Source organism: Phyllobates terribilis, unplaced genomic scaffold (genome assembly GCF_046119375.1).
Source record: "Phyllobates terribilis strain yellow unplaced genomic scaffold, ASM4611937v1 Scaffold_11__3_contigs__length_659146591, whole genome shotgun sequence".
NCBI classification, from domain to species: Eukaryota; Metazoa; Chordata; class Amphibia; order Anura; family Dendrobatidae; genus Phyllobates; species Phyllobates terribilis.
Window position 1 is genome coordinate 415,070,535 of NW_027362771.1, and position 17,864 is coordinate 415,088,398.

Here is a 17,864-nt window from a genome sequence, read left to right on the forward strand (position 1 = left end):
GAGACTTTTTATTTAATGCTAATTTTTATGGTTTTCACCAAGGGGACATTGCTCACAGGGTTATAAATGCAGAGCAGCCTAAAGACAAGCACCCAGAGAATCCTGTGAGGCACGTTCCCTGGTAAAAGCCATACAAATTAACAGACAATAAAAAGGGTGTGCGGTTACAGCCGCTGCTCTCTGTACACAGAGCGGTGTCTGATCGTATCTGATCACTCTCAGACCCTTTTGTGGCGATGGTGGCGGTAAGCCCACCTAGCAGCCACACGACCTGGCCTAGTACAGGTTTTGGCACCAACTGTTCTTCTCGGCCAGGCCTTTTAAAGTTAGTAACTGTGACACAGGTGTCACCTGACCTGATGTCGTCTTCAATCTCTTCCTGTGGGAACATGCTGTTGATTTCCACTATTAGGCTCCTATTACTGTAATTCTTCCTTTACTTTCACTTTCTCTTTTGACCAGCAGATGGTGGTGTTTCCTTGCAGTTACTCAGCTAGGCATCAACTGCGATTGTTAACCTGTTAAACGCTGATGTCAATCTCTGACAGTGGCATTTAACATGCGCTGGCATGCATGGGCGTCATTCTCTCCGTCCATCAGCGCTCCCGTGATGTGATTGCTGGTTGCTGATGGGTTATCATGACAGATGGGGTCAGCTGATGACCACTGTGCCTGTCATTATGGAGCTCCTTTGAAACCCTGCCTGTGGCCAAAGGAGACCATGATGTTTGCTATATGCAGCGATGCAGTGGCATCGCTGTATATAGCACAAGCGATCAGACAATGGTATCTTCAATTCTTCAATGGGGCTAACAATAACAGTGAAAATCACCACCTTTCCCCCCATTGAATATAAATATATTTAAAAAAATACACATATGTGGTATGACCGCGTTCAGAAAAGCCAGATCTATCAAAATATAAAAAGAGTTAACCCAATTGGTAAATACTGTAAACGAAAAAAATTCAAGAACAACGCAATTGGTTTTTTTGGCCACTGCAATTCCACAAAAAAAGGCTATAACAAGCGATTCAAAAGTTACATCTATCCAAAATTAGTATTAGTAAAAACGTCATCTCGTCCCACAAAAAATAAGCCATCAAACAGCTACATCGGCCGGAAAATAAAAATGTTTTGGGTCTCGTACAATGGCGACAACCCCAAAAAATGTTTTTTGAAAACTTCTGATTTATTTTTTCACAACCAAAATAATTTAAAAAACTGGACATGTTGGGTATCACCGTAATTGTATTGATGAGGAGAATCATATTGCAAGGTCATTTTAACTACAAAATGTTCACCGTAAAAATAATTACCAAAAATTAATGTCAGAATTGCGGGTTTTTTTCACAATTTCACCACATTTGGAATTTTTTTCCATTTTCCAGTACACCATGTGGAAAAATAAATGGTGTTATTCAAAAGTACAGTACAATCCATAAAAAGATTATGAAAATCTGCACTCACCGTTCCGATAAAATAAAATATCCTCTATTTCATGACTTGGATAAAACAGTGGCAAGCGGGGAGAGAAGGCGGCCTTTTCTCCCTGCTTGCCACTGTTTTATCCAAGTCATGAAATAAAGGATATTTTATTTTATCGGAACGGTGAGTGCAGCTCGTCCTGCAAAAAACAAGCCCGCATATGTCTATCTGGGCAAAAAAGTAGAAGGGTTATGGCTCTGGGAAGAAGGGGACGAGAAAACGGAAACGTGAAAACGGAAATTGAAAATCGCTAGAGAAAAAACTTTAACATACATTATTTTAATCCCTAAACCTATGTAAATGTTAGTGTAGAGTCAGTATGTTAATATACTCAATGATCACCCTCCTCTCTGCCTTTCCGCTAATTATCGGAGTCATGTAATGGTGATTTAGACTCTTTAGATCACTATATGCTCTGTGTGAGCTTTAATGTAAGGGTATGTTCACATGTCGTGTTTTTTTTTCATAAGTTTACATGGGTTTAGGGAAGGAATGTTAATGGGAGGGCTTTTTTAAAGAGGTTGTACACTACTTTTACATTGGGCAGCACGTTGGCTCAGTGGTTAGCATTGCAGCGCTGGGGTCCTGGGTTCAAATCCCACCAAGGACAACATCTGAAAGGAGTTTGTATGTTCTCCCTGTGTTTGCGTGGGTTTCCTCCGGGTTCTCTGGTTTCCTCCCACACTCCAAAGACATACTGTTAGGAAATGTAGATTGTGAGCCCCAATGGGGACAGTGATGATAATGTATGTAAAGCGCTGCGGAATTAATGGCGCTATATAAGTGAGTAAAATGAATAAATTGATCAGCTTTTATCGGCGTCGGTGGTCGCCGGCAGGAAGTGCTCACTTGCCAAGCTGCTCCATCTACTTCTAGTGGCCGGGGCTTGATACTGCACATCCACCTCAAATCAATAGAAGGCAGATGTGCAGTACCCTGCGGCGGCCACTACAAGTAGATGGACCAGCTCGGCAAGACAGCACTTCCTGCCGGAGGGTGCCGACACCGATAAAAGCTAATCGGCGGGAGTGCCGGGTGTAGGACCCTGACCGATCAGACATTGATGACCTATCCTAATGTAAAAGTAGTGGACAACCTCTTTAAAGTGACAGTAACGAAGAAGTTTTTTGTGTCTCATGAGTAAAATAAATATTTTTGTGGGCTTTCCAATGAGCATTCTAACCATTCACAAGGCAAAATTAGATGGACAGTGAGACCCTAAGGCAGTAGTCAGACATTATATATATTTTCTGCTGCTTATTTTTCTCCACGTTTCTTATGCATATTTTGTCTCTTTTATTGCAGAAGATTTACCACAAGTTTTTTGTGAAACCTGCAACATGGCCTGAATTATGTGTTTTCTCTGCTACATTTCGATAGGGTCATACAAAACAAATAAAAAAAAATCCTTGCTATATACACTACATCTTTCCCTTTAAGGCTTGCTAAAATTGGAAATAATGTTTTTAAAAAAACTACTCAATAAAACATTTTGGAAAGAAAGATTATTATTAAAGCTGGTTAAGAAGATTTACACCTCTTATCTATATAGAAGCATTCATTATGTGTATGTATGTATATATATATATATATATATATATATATATATATATATATATATATATATATATATATATATATATATAATGTAAGGCAGCGCTAGTCATCATAATGGGGGATACTCGCTGCACCGGGTCAATTAAGGCACATAAGCAATGTCCTTCCGATAATTCACAATGCAGTTTATTATTTCGTCATAAACCGCTAATCACACAGTCCATCTTAGTATACGCCCGGCATGTTTACACCTATCACCTCCGGGAGCTTCTCAAGTGGCAGACCGGCATATTAAACACATCACACTCGGGAGCCTTTCCAGCGACAGATACGTCCACTTGGCTCCCGTTATAGCCCTCGGCTAGGCAACAACATAAATGTCAATATAACGCAGCGTTTTTACCTTTAGCGGGTTTTGACTGCTACAGTCCATTTATTCCGCCACCACTGTGGTTTTGCGGCTTTCCCAGGTGGGGGTCTCTAGCCGTCGTCCCCTCGTAGGCTACTGGTAGGTCTTCCACACTTGACATCCAGCCTGCGCCTTTCAGGGTTCTGCACCAAGCCGGTTCTCCCTCAAAGGCCACTGACATCCACGCACCGGATCCAGGCTCGGCCTTCCAGGCTGCCAGGCTTCACTCTCGGCCTCACTAGGCCTCACACAAACGGTGTTCCCACACACACGGGAACAGGCCTTACAACTCTCTCACCGAACACACCTGTCTCCCATCAAGCAGGGTTTATATATGCATCCCGTGCACACACACACATACTGACAGGACCTTGCTGATGTCACAGTCATGTGATCAGACAGACATTCTGTGCGCGCAGGACCTGTGCTATGTCACAGTCATGTGACCAGTCACCTGAGGGGGAAGGTACATGGTCAGGTAAAACACATCCTGGACCATTACCGTAATGCCAGCAAGTCGCTGCATTACATATCCCCCCCTCTGTTCAAACTTGTGGGGTTGGACACATAATATACACAATCACTATAACCCCCAGCTCTGTTCAAACTTGTGGGGTTGAACACATAATATACAAAATGACATTATAACCCCCAGCTCACATAGAGACCATGTACTTTACAATTGTGCTACTCAGCCCCTGGAACATTAGTCAACGACATTAGCCCATTCCTTAGGGACCTACCATTTGTCACTGTCACTGACTTCGTCAGGTCACCTTTCCGGGTCGTAACCTTGTCAGAGCTCCCCCGCTCCCAGCGGTCAGTTGTAACCTTGTCAGGTCTCCCCCGCTCCCAGCGGTCAGTCGTAACCTTGTCAGGTCTCCCCCGCTCCCAGCGGTCAGTCATACAGCGGTGTGACTCACATGCCCTGGTATCTAAGGTCCGGTTCGACTCCGTACTGTCCCGTCCTCTATTGGGTCGTTTGTATGGGCTGCTCAAACCTGAGTTACTGGAGGTCTCACTACCTCTAAACCCACGCCCACTACTCTCAGGACATCTTGAAAGGTCCCTAACTCCAGCTATAGCTGTTCTGTTATTTAGGGGGCCCTTTCTCTGTCTGGTCTCATAATTTCTAGACGGCTGCCATCTTCTGCTACTCAGATGATGCTGTCTATCCACTCGCAGTCTAGCGAGATTCAACTGTTCTACCTCTCGCAGGTAGGTCACTCGGTACTCCAACAGCATGCGCATATATCCCAGGCTTTCTTCTGTTCCTACAACGGAGAATGATACCATGCCGTCTTCGTCTGGTATCCAGTCCTGACGATCACGTGGACTGCTTACTTTCACCACACCAGACTTCTTGACCATCATCTGCATGGCTCGACCATTTCTCCCAACGAGCTTCCTCACCAGAACATGAGGCACCCGGATGACCTCTTCACGCATACTGTGAGCTTTCCTCATCAACTCCAGTTGTCTAACAGCTTGTTCCGTCTTCAACCGGAGAAACCGCTTCGTGCGAATACATCGCCAGTGTATGTCACTTAGAATAGCCACCCTCTTCACTGTGACTTCGGTCGTGGACAGGACCACCAGCTGTTTAGCTTCTGAGGTCAAGTACACCTTACAGGCTCCCACGGCCTTCTTAAACTCCTCATGCACGGACTCACTGGTGCATTCTTCCCTCAAATCCTCGGGCACATCTACGAGGCACTTGTACCAAGACGTTTCGGTCTCACCAGTGGTTTCCATTCGATCAACCAGCTCAGGGTTCAGGGACAACTGACTTTCAGCTTCTTCCCCCTTTACGCTTCCCCTGAGCTGACTTACAGCTACAAATTCACCAATTTTCGTCTTGACCACTTCCATCTCATATTTATCTGTGGTTAACACTCTCTTAGCTCTCCTCAGGCCCACCCTCTCTTGATATAAGGGAGTGAGTGCAACGTGTTCGCCCTTTTCCTTCTCCAAGAAGGCCTCGTTCGCTGAGTGATACTTTGTCAGGCGACTTTTGAGCCCGGAAACTTCTTCCTCTAGCTCCGCCACTCGCCTCTCAGCGGCCCGTCTCTGAAGCTCCTCTTGCTTCCAATGGGTTTGTAGCGACTCCTTGATCTCGGCTCCTACATCCACCGAATCATCCGAGCTCACATCACTTGAGGAGGTATCTGCTTCATACCTCCCATCACCAGCAGCCAACTCCTGGCCCTGGTCTGTGGCTTCTCCGATAGACTCCTCCATCTGCTTCTGCTCAGCCTCCATCTTGCTGAGCTTTTCCTTAAGGCACGTCTCTGCCCTCTGGAGATTATCACAGAACGTCCGCAGCTCCTTCACCTGAGCTTCCAGACCTAAGGTCTTTCTGCGGAGATCACCATTTTCATTACGGGTGTCCTGCAGAGTGGTCTCAACCACTTGGCGTATGTGCTCTGCATCCACCTTTTGCTTCACCTGTATCAGCTCTACGTGTACCAGGGAGAACCTATCTTTCAACTCGCACAGCTCATCTTCAAACTCCGCCTTGTCAAGCCCCAACTGAAAAACCTCCTCTTTATTTCTCTGGAACTTGTCCTTCCAATTGTTGACTTCCTTGCTGTTTTCCTCCAGTTCTCGCTGCAAGTTCCTCAGAACCTGGTTTATTTTCTGCCGTTCAGACTCCAGGCCCAGCTGGTCTGAGGACACGATCTCCAGGTTTCCACATAGTTGCTGCATGTCACTCGGACCCTGCTGGCGATTAGGCTCCAGCTCTTGGTCACGACTGGCCGCCTCCTCTTTCAGGGCTGTCAGATCCTTCTGACTCGGTACCATACCGGAGGTTGCTACTGGCAACGTCACCTCCTCTTCTGCCTCGGAAGGAGGATCCACCCTTGAAACAAAGGTACACCGTACTACATTTTCCTTATTTTCACTTTCAGCCAAGTCTACAGGAGCAACTTTTTTGTGGCCCTTGCGCCGTCTACGAGATGGGGACTCTCTCACCTCGTCTAGCCCCTCCTGCCTGACCTCTCCTTCTACTTTCATAGTGTCAGTCAGCTACGGGGTCTGTGTCACTCCCCATGGTGTTGTGGACTAACAGGTCACCTCCCACTTTGACGTCACCCCCTTCTACTGGAGTTCCCCCGTTATCAACGGTCACATTGTCATTTTTAGGAGGTACCAACCCACAACCAGTAACAATTTCCAGTTTTCTGCACTCTACGCTGTTTTGAAAATCCACCCCTTTTTTAGACTCCGCCCCCTTTTTAACAACCACACCGGCAGGGTAATTTTTAGAAAAAAAATCAGCAATAGTCTTAGGACTTAGTTCACAACAGCTCTTACCACCTCCCCGGGCACTCTGGGACAACACTGGCGCCCCCGGAGAGTTCATAGAATGGTTCACTGCCGCCATTCCATATGGTGCCCACAGCTCCTGTGGTTCCTGCACCATGTCCAGTTTCATGTCCAGTAGACGTTTCTCATATAGACCCATTTGCTGCTCCGTTCACAGACAACGCGGTGCACTGTTCACACCAGAACTTCACCGCTCTCCCCGGAAAATTTTCGTGACCCCGCTGAACCACAGCAAAACCGGATTTGAGTGCGACGACAACCTTCGCAACCCCGCCGAGTTGCAGCCAGATGCTTTAAACTTCGTGAGCCCCGCCGAGCCACAGCAAACCAGGTTTGAGTGCGACACCAATCTTCGCAACCCCGCCGAGTTGCAGCCAGATGCTTTAATCCACACTTGTCCTATGCCGTTGTCCCTAGCAACCGGGTTGTCGCTGCCGCTAGCAACCGGGCTGCAGCTGCCCGCACTCTCGAACCATATGTAAGGCAGCGCTAGTCATCATAATGGGGGATACTCGCTGCACCGGGTCAATTAAGGCACATAAGCAATGTCCTTCCGACAATTCACAATGCAGTTTATTATTTCGTCATAAACCGCTAATCACACAGTCCATCTTAGTATACGCCCGGCATGTTTACACCTATCACCTCCGGGAGCTTCTCAAGTGGCAGACCGGCATATTACACACATCACACTCGGGAGCCTTTCCAGCGACAGATACGTCCACTTGGCTCCCGTTATAGCCCTCGGCTAGGCAACAACATAAATGTCAATATAACGCAGCGTTTTTACCTTTATCGGGTTTTGACTGCTACAGTCTGTTTATTCCGCCACCACTGTGGTTTTGCGGCTTCCCAGGTGGGGGTCTCTAGCCGTCGTCCCCTCATAGGCTACTGGTATGTCTTCCACACTTGACCCAGCCTGCGCCTTTCAGGGTTCTGCACCAAGCCGGCTCTCCCTCAAAGGCCACTGACATCCACGCACCGGATCCAGGCTCAGCCTTCCAGGCTGCCAGACTTCACTCTCGCTCTCACTAGGCCTCACACGAACGGTGTTCCCACACACACGGGAACAGGCCTTATGCCTCTCTCACCGAACACACCTGTCTCCCATCAAGCAGGGTTTATATATGCATCCCGTGCACACACACACATACTGACAGGACCTTGCTGATGTCAGTCATGTGATCAGACAGACATTCTGTGCGCGCAGGACCTGTGCTATGTCACAGTCATGTGACCAGTCACCTGAGGGGGAAGGTACATGGTCAGGTAAAACACATCCTGGACCATTACCGTAATGCCAGCAAGTCGCTGCATTACAATATATATATATATATATATATATCTATAGATAGATAGATATATATATGTATTTATATATGCTGTATATGTGTACATATATATATAATCATATATTTTATAAGTTTACATCCATTTGCTTTAATATTTAACATTTTTTGTTTTATTGTTTTTATTCTACTTTTAGTTTGTGCGAATGACACAGTCACTCATGACCTCTGCGTCACTGGAAGTTGGCTGAATGGATTTCTGCAGGCCGTTTATGTATTTGTACAGTACATCATTATGGTTAACCTTCTCATTGCTATCTTTAAGTAAGTAAAACAATCTTTTAAAGCATGTTCATTAATTGTGATCTTTCCAACACCTAAAAAGAAATGCCATTGATGCTTAACTAATATGACTGGGGTTGTTTATAGCTAGCATGCAAAAAATCATGACCTATTTTTTTTCTTAAATATTAATGCCTTATTCAGTGTGTTTGATAGCATTGACATCAATCACTCACCTGTCTAATTTTAGGTCTCATTCACACGTTCGTGTTGAACGAATGTGTTGTATCCAGAGGCATAGCTAGGGGTTCAGCTCAGGGGACGGCGAAACATCTGAGTGGGCCCCTAACCAGGTAACCGTGGGTACAACTATGGTGGTGAACCCTGATCGTGGGTGTAGATCGTCAGGAGATGAACGCTATAAAACTGAATCTCTACACAAAGACCAACACTGATATTATCACCATATGGTGACCATATAGTGATAGATACCAGTGCTGCAGAATATACAAGTAATCACAGTACAGTTATATATAGTAACTTACAGCAGATGTTCTTTCTGGTGGAGTCATTCATTTTCCCGTCTTTTCATCTGGCCCTGACCGACATGAGGACTTCTCCAGCCAGGACTCATCTACAGAGATTACAACGAAAACACATTTGACTTCTCACAGTTCCAGACCCATTCCCATCTATCCCCAATCTAAACAAACTCCTCATACTGCTGATAACCCAATACTGAGCCGCTGCTGCCGTGTGTAACCCTATTACTGCACCTGCTGTGTGGTATAAAAACAGCTCTTCTTACTGCCCCACATAGTAAATCCTGCACTGTGCCCCTTGGAAAGTAATAATGCCTCCTTTATGCCCTCTAGATGGTAAAATTGCTGCCTTGAAAAGATTAATGCTCTGTGCAAGTGCCCTAGAAAAGTGTCCACATTTTGCCCCTTTGATGATTACAATACTCTGAGTGCCTCTATAACAATAATGCTTCAATAGTGTCCTCTTGACATTTAATAATGTCCACTGGGTCCCCCAATATACAGCTCCTCTATATACAGTATAGTGGACCCATAGCTCCCTTATACAGAGTATGATGTCCCCACAGCTCCCCTATATACAGTATGATGGGCCCATAGCTCCCTTATACACAATATAATGCCCTACAGCTTCCCTATACAAAGTATGTTGGGCCCACAACTACAATATACACAGAACCACTGTCAGTACATGAATGCAGCACCAGAACCACTATTGGTAAATTAATGCAGTGCCAGAACCATAGATGAATACAGCACTAGAAAAACACTTTTCCTCCTCTGCATACTGCCCACAAGATACTGTGCCTTCACATTAACATCCCTCATATACAATAAGTCCCTATAAGTTTTGGCTGCATAAGGTGCTTACCTTTTCCACTTCAGCAACAGGGTGATGGCGGCAGCAGGGTGGCAGTGGCAGAAAGGTGACCGCCTCAGCAGGGTGACGACCCCTGATCAGTTATGGATTGGTACATTTGTACTAGATCAGAACCACGGTCAGTACATGAATCCATTACTAGATGCACTGTTAGTATATGAATCCAACTTCTCCACACTGTGCCCCCAAATCTCCATAATATTCCCAAAGCTCTCCCCTCTCCATACTGTCCCCTCACGCTCCCATCTCTACATAATGTGTCCACACTTCTCTATATTGTCCCCAAAGCTCTCACCTATCCATACTGTCCCGCCGCACATCTCTACATACTGTTCCCCCACTTCCCCATACTGTGCCCCCACTTCTCCATATTGTTCCCCACGCTCTCAGCTCTCCATACTGTTCCCCTACGCTCCCATCTCTACTTACTGTTCCACTACTTCTCCATACAATCCCCTCACACTCCCACTTCTACATATGGACCCACACATCTTCCAATTCTCCATTCTGTACCCCTATTTCTCCAAATTGTCCCCTATGCTCCCATCTCTCTATACTGTCCCCCCACTTCATATTTTACACCCACTTCTCCATACAGTCCACCCACGTTCCCATTTCTCCCCCCACCCCTCTATAATTTCCCCCACTACTCCATATAGTCCCCCCACACCTCCATATGGTCTCCACACTCCTCTATACAATCCCACCACACTCTTCTCCATATGGCTCTCAGATGCTCCCAGTTCTCCATCCTGTTCTCCCATACCCATATTGTCACCTATGCTCCCACCTCTCCATACTGTTCCCCACTTCTTCATGGTGAACCCCCATTTCTCCATACGGCCCCCACCTCTCCATAAATACCCCCACTTCCCCAAATGGTCACCCCACGCCTCCATATAGTTCCCATGCTTCCTCCTTTCCTTACTTTCCCAACTTTTTTCTATATGGTTCACCCCACTTGCTGCTCCCTCTCACAATGTTCCCCACTGCCTCATTACGTGCAAGCAGGACTCGTCCTGTGGCTCAGTGATCGCAGCAGAGTGATGAGGTCAGCTGTGTGCGACCTCTTCACTCTACTGCACATCAGGGTGGGGAGATGATGAGCATTCCCCTACGTCCCCTTGCTGCAGTGTTGCTCAGCTGTATTCACGTCTAAGAGACTGAATACAGCTGAGCACAGGGAGAAGGGAGCCAGCAGAAAGCTGCACGCTGTGCAGCCTTGGCTTCAGTATATTGGAGTGCTGTGCACTCCGATATAGTTAAGCATAGCGTAGCTCCGGGTGGGCGCCCTGTGATGGGCACCCCCTGAGCACTGGGCCCAGGGCGACTGCACCTTCTGCCCCCCCGTAGCTACGCTACTGGTTGTATCCATTCATTTCATGAATATAACACATACCCATTATAATCTATGGTGCTGTTCAGATGTCTGTGTTTTTTTATGGACTGTGTGTCCATGCGAAACTCTCGCATAACACGCAGCGTCAAACCAGCAGCGGCTCCTGACTGTCTGCATATAGCCTTACTCCCAAGGAGTTGCTTGTCCACTTAAAACTTTTGCATGAAACTCCTGGTAATGGTATGTCTGCATACTCCACCCCACAAAATCAGATGGGAAAGCAAAAGTAAATTCACATTGTAAGCTTTATTTTCACCCCTTTAATCTTTGGCCATTTCTTTATTTTTTTGTTTTTAAATTTTTCTGTACTTTGTCAGGTAGAATGTAAAAAACAAACAATTCAGCTCTGTTGGTAGAGTTTCAACGTGACAGAATTCACTGTTCAGTAAAAATGACATGGTATTTTTATTCTGTAAATACAATTGTGGCTATACCAAATTTATATAGTTTTTTATATTTTACTATTTTTAGCAAATTAAAAACTTAGTCTGATTTCTGTAACTTCTTTGTGATTTCCTTGATGGAGGTGAGGTTTTGCAGAATGAACTATAGTTTTTATTGGTAACTATTGGTAACATATTTTGAGCTCCATGTGATTTTTTCTTATTTGTCCTGCAATATGATTAAAGAGGTTGTCCACTACTTTAACATTGATGGCCTATCCTTAGGATAGATGGTCCTCAATGTTTGATTGGTGGGGGTGTGACACTAGGCACCCCCGCCGATCAGCTGTTCTCATTTTCGGCGGTTGGAACTGACCAGTTACAGAGCTGCACAGCTCCATCTACTGTATAGCGGCAAGGTACTGGACTTCCAACCCCTATTCAAATCAATAGGGGCGAATGTGCAGTACCCGGTAGAGGCCACTATACAGTAGCCGGAGCTGCGCTGTGCAGCTCTGTAACTGGTCAGATCCAACCCCCGCCGCCGAGAACAGCTGATCGTGGGGGTGTCGGGTGTCACACCCCCACCAATCAGACATTGATGACCTATCCTAAGGATACGCCATCAATGTTTACGGGGTTGTCCACTACTAGGACAACCCTTTCTCATACCTTACGTTTGGCCCCGATAGAAAAAAAACAACTATACTTACCTCTCGTGCCGATGCCATTCCAGCTGTGTCGGCACTCGCGATCCCCAGGCTCTCGTGTGGTAGTTGTGACATGTGAGCCAGGCGCCCAATCAGCTCTGGGGTCACTGTTTCCGCCTTCTGTCGAATTGGCCATGAAGAGAAAGTCCAGGCTGTAGCTGATCTGACTTCCTTTTCATGTTCAATTTGTCTGAAGGTGGGGCCAGTGACGCCAGCGCTGATTGGGTGCATGGCTCATGTGTCACAACAACCACACAGGAGCCCCGGGACCACACCGCTGGAATGGCGCCAGCTCGGGAGGTGAGTATAGGTTTTTTATTTCATCCGGGCCAAGCGAGGGGTATGAGAAGGAGTTGTCCAAGTAGTGGACAACTTTTTAAAGTTGTGGACAACCTCCCTAGAGCTTTTAAAATTCAGATGCGGCAATTTTTTTTTTAAGATCTATTTATTTAAAAATTAAAAAAAGGATGATTTAAATGTTTCGATCTAAATGTCTATACTTTGTATTTTTTAGACAATTCTTTTTCCATTTATTTTAAAATTTTAGCGAACTTGAACCGGTGATCACTTGATTGCTTATACAATACACTGCAGTTGTTAGTGTTGCAGTGTGTCATCATTATATCGATGTCCTATGAAGCCATGAAGTATAGAGATGGTAATCATCGTAGCTGCGGGTTACTTATGGGATTACAGATAGGCTCCCTCCCTATATCTAATGTTATAGATGCTGCGGTCCCTGTTGACCATGGAATCCAAGTGTTAGAGGCAGGTTTCAATTGTATTATACTCACAAAGGGGTTAAATAATGATTGGATTAACTTTGGCCAGTTTTAATTATACAGCGGGTGAAATAAGTATTGAACAAGTCACCAGTTTTCTAAGTAAATATATTTCTAAAGGTGCTATTGACATGAAATTATTACCTGATGTCGGTAACAACCTATCCAATCCACACAGGCAAAGAAATCAAACTATAGATGTCCATAAATTAAGTTATGTGTAATAATGAGAAATGACACAAGAAAAAAGTATTGAACGCGCTTACTGAAATTTATTTAATACTTCGTACAAAAGCCTATGTTGGTGATGACAGCTTCAAGACTCTTCCTATCTGGAGAAACTAGTCGCATGCATTGCTCAGGTATGATTTTGGCACATTCTGCCACAGAAAACAATCTTCAAATCCTGAACGCTCAGTGGTCTCCTTTTATGAACTCTGAGCTTTAGTTCTTCCCATTAATTTTCTATTGGATTCAGGTCAGGTGATTGGCTGGGCTATTCTAGCAGTTTTATTTTCTTTCTCTGAAACCAATTTAGAGTTTCCTTGCCTGTCTTTTTGGGATCATTGTCTTGCTGCAATGTTTCATCTTCATCATCCTGATAGATGGACAGATTTTTATCAAAAATGTCTCTGTACATTTGTTCATTCATCCCTCCTTCAATTACATGAAGTTTGCCAGTGTTGTATGCTGAAAAACAGCCCCACACCATCATGTTGCCCAGGGCTGCCTCCAGAAATTTCAAGGCCCCATACTGGAAAAATTTTTGGGCTCCCTTGAGACTCTGCCCAGGCTCTATCCCTGCTCCGCCTCCACTCCTCGAACCTTCCAGATTCCCAACGCCCACTCTTGGAAAAACTCCACTTCTGCACCACATCCTCACCAATCACACATTAACAGTCCCCATCGAACACCATATCACATACATAGCCATCAGCATTTTTAAGCTTACCACCATGACAAGGTAGACTCTTTTGGCAGGGCCCTAATCTACTCTAACATATTGAAAAAATTTTAAAATATACAATATTCTTTTTAGGTATATTTTTCTTTTTCTTTAAGGGAATGTGTCACATAGATTTTTTTAAAATGACCAATAATACCACATGCAAGGAAGAAATACCGCCATACCATGATCAGACCTCATATTACCACCACATAGTGACCGAATACTATAATATAATGATCATTAATAAAAAAACACAATACTAATATTACCATAAGTGTCATTATACACAGGAGTTCTGTACATAGTATACAGTGTATAGTGTCAGTGTACAGGAACAAATACCGCCATACCATGACCAGACCACATATTACCACCACATAGTGACCAAATAATACCAGATACAAGGAACAAATACTGCCACACCATGGCCGGACCACATATTACTACCACATAGTGACTGAATAATACCACATACAAGGGACAAATACTGTTACACCATGGCCGGACAACATATTACCACCACATAGTGACTGAATAATACCACATACAAGAAACAAATACCGCCACACCATGATCAGACCACATATTACCACCACATAATGAACGAATACTATAATATAATGATCATTAATAAAAAACCACAATACTAATATTAACATAAGTGTCATTATACACAGGATCTCTATACATAGTATACAGTGTATAGTGTCAGTGCACAGGTAGCACACTGACTCACCAGTGATGGCTCTAGTTGAAGTCCTTCATCTTCATTTTTGTTCTCCACTCAGCGCAGACCGCCATCATTTCTTCCAGTCAGGACTCGTCTCTGCAGAAAATAACACAGTCATCTAGAGCACCACTTCCAGAGCCCATTCCCCACTTTTTCCCAACTTCTACACCACGCCAGATGAATAAAAAAGCTACATAGTGCCGCCCTGCACAGTAACAGGACCCCCATTGAAAACAGTATCCTCAAAAATAAAATACATGACAGCAGTAATAATATCCCTTAATTAGCCCCTAAAGTAATAATTTCTCACATCCTGGCCTCCATGTGTCTCATTCCTGGCCACCATGTGTCTCATTTCTGGCCCCGATATGTCTCCATTCTCCTGGCCCCACATCCATCATGTCTCCATCCTCCTGGCCCCACATCCATCATGTCGCCATCCTCCTGGCCCCACATCCATCATGTCTCCATCCTCCTGGCCCCACATCCATCATGTCTCCATCCTCCTGGCCTCACATCCATCATGTCTCCATCCTCCTAGCCCCACATCCATCATGTCTCCATCCTCCTGGCCCCACATCCATCATGTCTCCATTCTTCTGGCATCACATCCATCATGTCTTCATACTCCGGGCCCCATATCCATCATTTCTCCATCCTCCCGGCCTCACTTCCAACATGTCTCCATCCTCTTGGCCCCACACCAATCATGTCTCCATCCTCTTGGCCCCACATCCATCATGTCTCCATCCTCCTGGCCTCACATCCATCATGTCTCCATCCTCCTGGCCCCACATCCATTATGTCTCCATCCTCCTGGCCCCACATCATGTCTCCCTGTCCCCATATTGCGGCTTTTCACACAAAAAAAAATGTTTCTTCTTACGTGGCTGCGATCCGGCAGTGTCCTCTTTCTTCTTCATATGCGGCGTGGACAGGCCAGTGCATGGCAGTGGCATCATACGCCGGTGCCATGCGCCAATGGCAGCTGCCAGCATTTGATTGGCTGGCGGTTGTTAACTATTGTCGTGCAGGAAGCCGGTGGCGTCCTGCACAGAAATATATCTCAACTGAACGTGCGTCTGAGGATGCACATTCAGCTGAAAACTGAAATGGCCCAATACACGCATGCCCCTTGGGCCCGGTGAGCAGAAGCAAAAGATGGGGGCAATGACTGGGTGAGATACGTTGCCAGCATGTCTCACCCAGTCCGGGCCCCCCCTCTTTGCTTCTCCTCACCAGGCCCCATACGCCAGTAAGGGTAGTAATGCCCTGATGGTGGCCCTGATGTTGCCACCACCAAACATCATTGTTGGTATGGTGTTTTAACATGGTGTGTATTATGACATCCAAAGAATTAAATTTTCGTCTCACCTGACCAGACTATTCTCCCAGTGCTTCACAGGCTCATCAAATGTTGTTAAGAAAACTTTAAACGCGCTTCAACACACTGTTTGTTCAGCAATGGAGTCTTGCATAGTGAGAGTGCAAACAGACCATGGAGGTTGAGTGCATTTCTTATTGTTTTCTTTGAAACAATTGTACCTGCAGATTCAAGGTTCTTCTGTAGCTCTCCACAGGTGGCCCTTGGCTCTTGTACAGCTCTTTTAATAATTATTTCCACTCCTCTGAAATCTTTTGGGGAGCACCTGGTCATGGCTAGTTTATGGTGAAATGATGTTCTTTCCACTTCCGGATTATGGCCCCAACAGTGGTATGAGATGTTTCTTGTATGGCACCTTGGTAATAAGAGACCCCTTTTCATAGGCCATCAGTTGAACCAGCTGATATCTTTGGCAGGAATGCTTTCTAATTAATGATAGATTTCAGCTGGTGTCATGACTTTCCATGGCTTTTTGCACCTCTCTTTCTTCATATGTTCAAAACTTTTTCCCTGTCTCATTTCTCATTATTACACATAACTTAATTTATGGACATCTGTGGTTTGAATTCGTTGCCTGTTTGGATTGGATGGGTTGTTACCAACATCAGGTGAGAATTTCATGTCAATAGCACCTTTAGAAATATATTTACTTAGAACATTTGTGACGTGTGCAATACTTATTTCACCCGCTGTAACTAATACTTGTACTATCCATTGCAACTAATGGTATTGACATTTCTTTGTTTTGCAGTAATGTGTTTATGGAATATAAAAGAATGTCTGATCACCTGTGGAAGTTTCAACGCTATTATTTCGTCATGTTTTATCACAATAAGCCTGTGCTTCCTCCACCCTTTATTGTCTTCAGCCATTTGTGTGCTGTCATGAACTGGTTGTGTGGACGAAAAAGGAGATCAGGTTCTCGGGGGCCACGTAAGTTAAATCTACAGCATTTATTTTCCGATTTAATTCTTTTGCCAATACTTGTCATCCCTTTTCATAATTCAACAGAACAAAGCTCCTTTATTTTATTCCTACTTGCCCACAGAACTCTTCTTGACTGAGGAAGAGAAAAAGAGGCTGCATGAATTTGAAGAAGAATGTGTGCAGATCTATGTTAAAGACAAAAAAGATGATAACAATTCAAAAAGTGATGAAAGAATTCGCATAACATCGGAAAGGTACATTTTATTGGAAAATTGCTCCTTGACATACATCAGTAACAGTGAAAATTTTATAGTATTAAGTTGGAACATGTCTTGTGATTTGTTAGTTTAGCAATATTGAATCATTTTTTTTTAAGATAGTGTTCTCCTATTATATACTGTAGGGTTTCTACTCACTTGGGTGCGTCGGGAGGCAAACAGGAAGCGTTTTCATTAAAATGTCTATGTCGGTTTATTGCTTCATAAACCGGTCAAAAGCAAAAGGGAAACAAACAGCCTTTAGTGCAGGCAAAAACAAAGTAAACAGTCCTTTAAGCACAGTCTCTAGAGAGTCAGTCCTATGGGCACACTGGCTGGATAGCATCCAGTACACGGGCTCCATCTTGAGACAGAAACACACAGGAGGCATTCTCCCTCCAAACACAGAACATGTGTCAAACAAAGTGTTACGCTCGCGCCCGGACTGACTGGCATGAGCGTGATTAGTGATCCCACTGTACCATGAACCGAGGAGTGCCTGGAGGGGCGTAACTAAGTATCAACCCGATCCGACCAAGGTCGAACGGCGGCTTAGTCGACTCCGTGGACC

The 17,864-nt window shown here is 44.9% G+C and overlaps 1 protein-coding gene across 1 annotated transcript in view; it reads left to right on the forward strand.

Moving 5' to 3' along the window:
* Positions 1-17,864, forward strand: part of LOC141166433 (transient receptor potential cation channel subfamily M member 7-like) — a 101,820-nt gene that overhangs the window by 78,886 nt on the left and 5,070 nt on the right. The window contains exons 23-25 of the mRNA XM_073653104.1: positions 8,269-8,395; positions 16,861-17,042; positions 17,158-17,290. Coding sequence (XP_073509205.1) covers positions 8,269-8,395; positions 16,861-17,042; positions 17,158-17,290 — 442 coding nt within the window. The remainder of the gene's footprint in view (positions 1-8,268; positions 8,396-16,860; positions 17,043-17,157; positions 17,291-17,864) is intronic.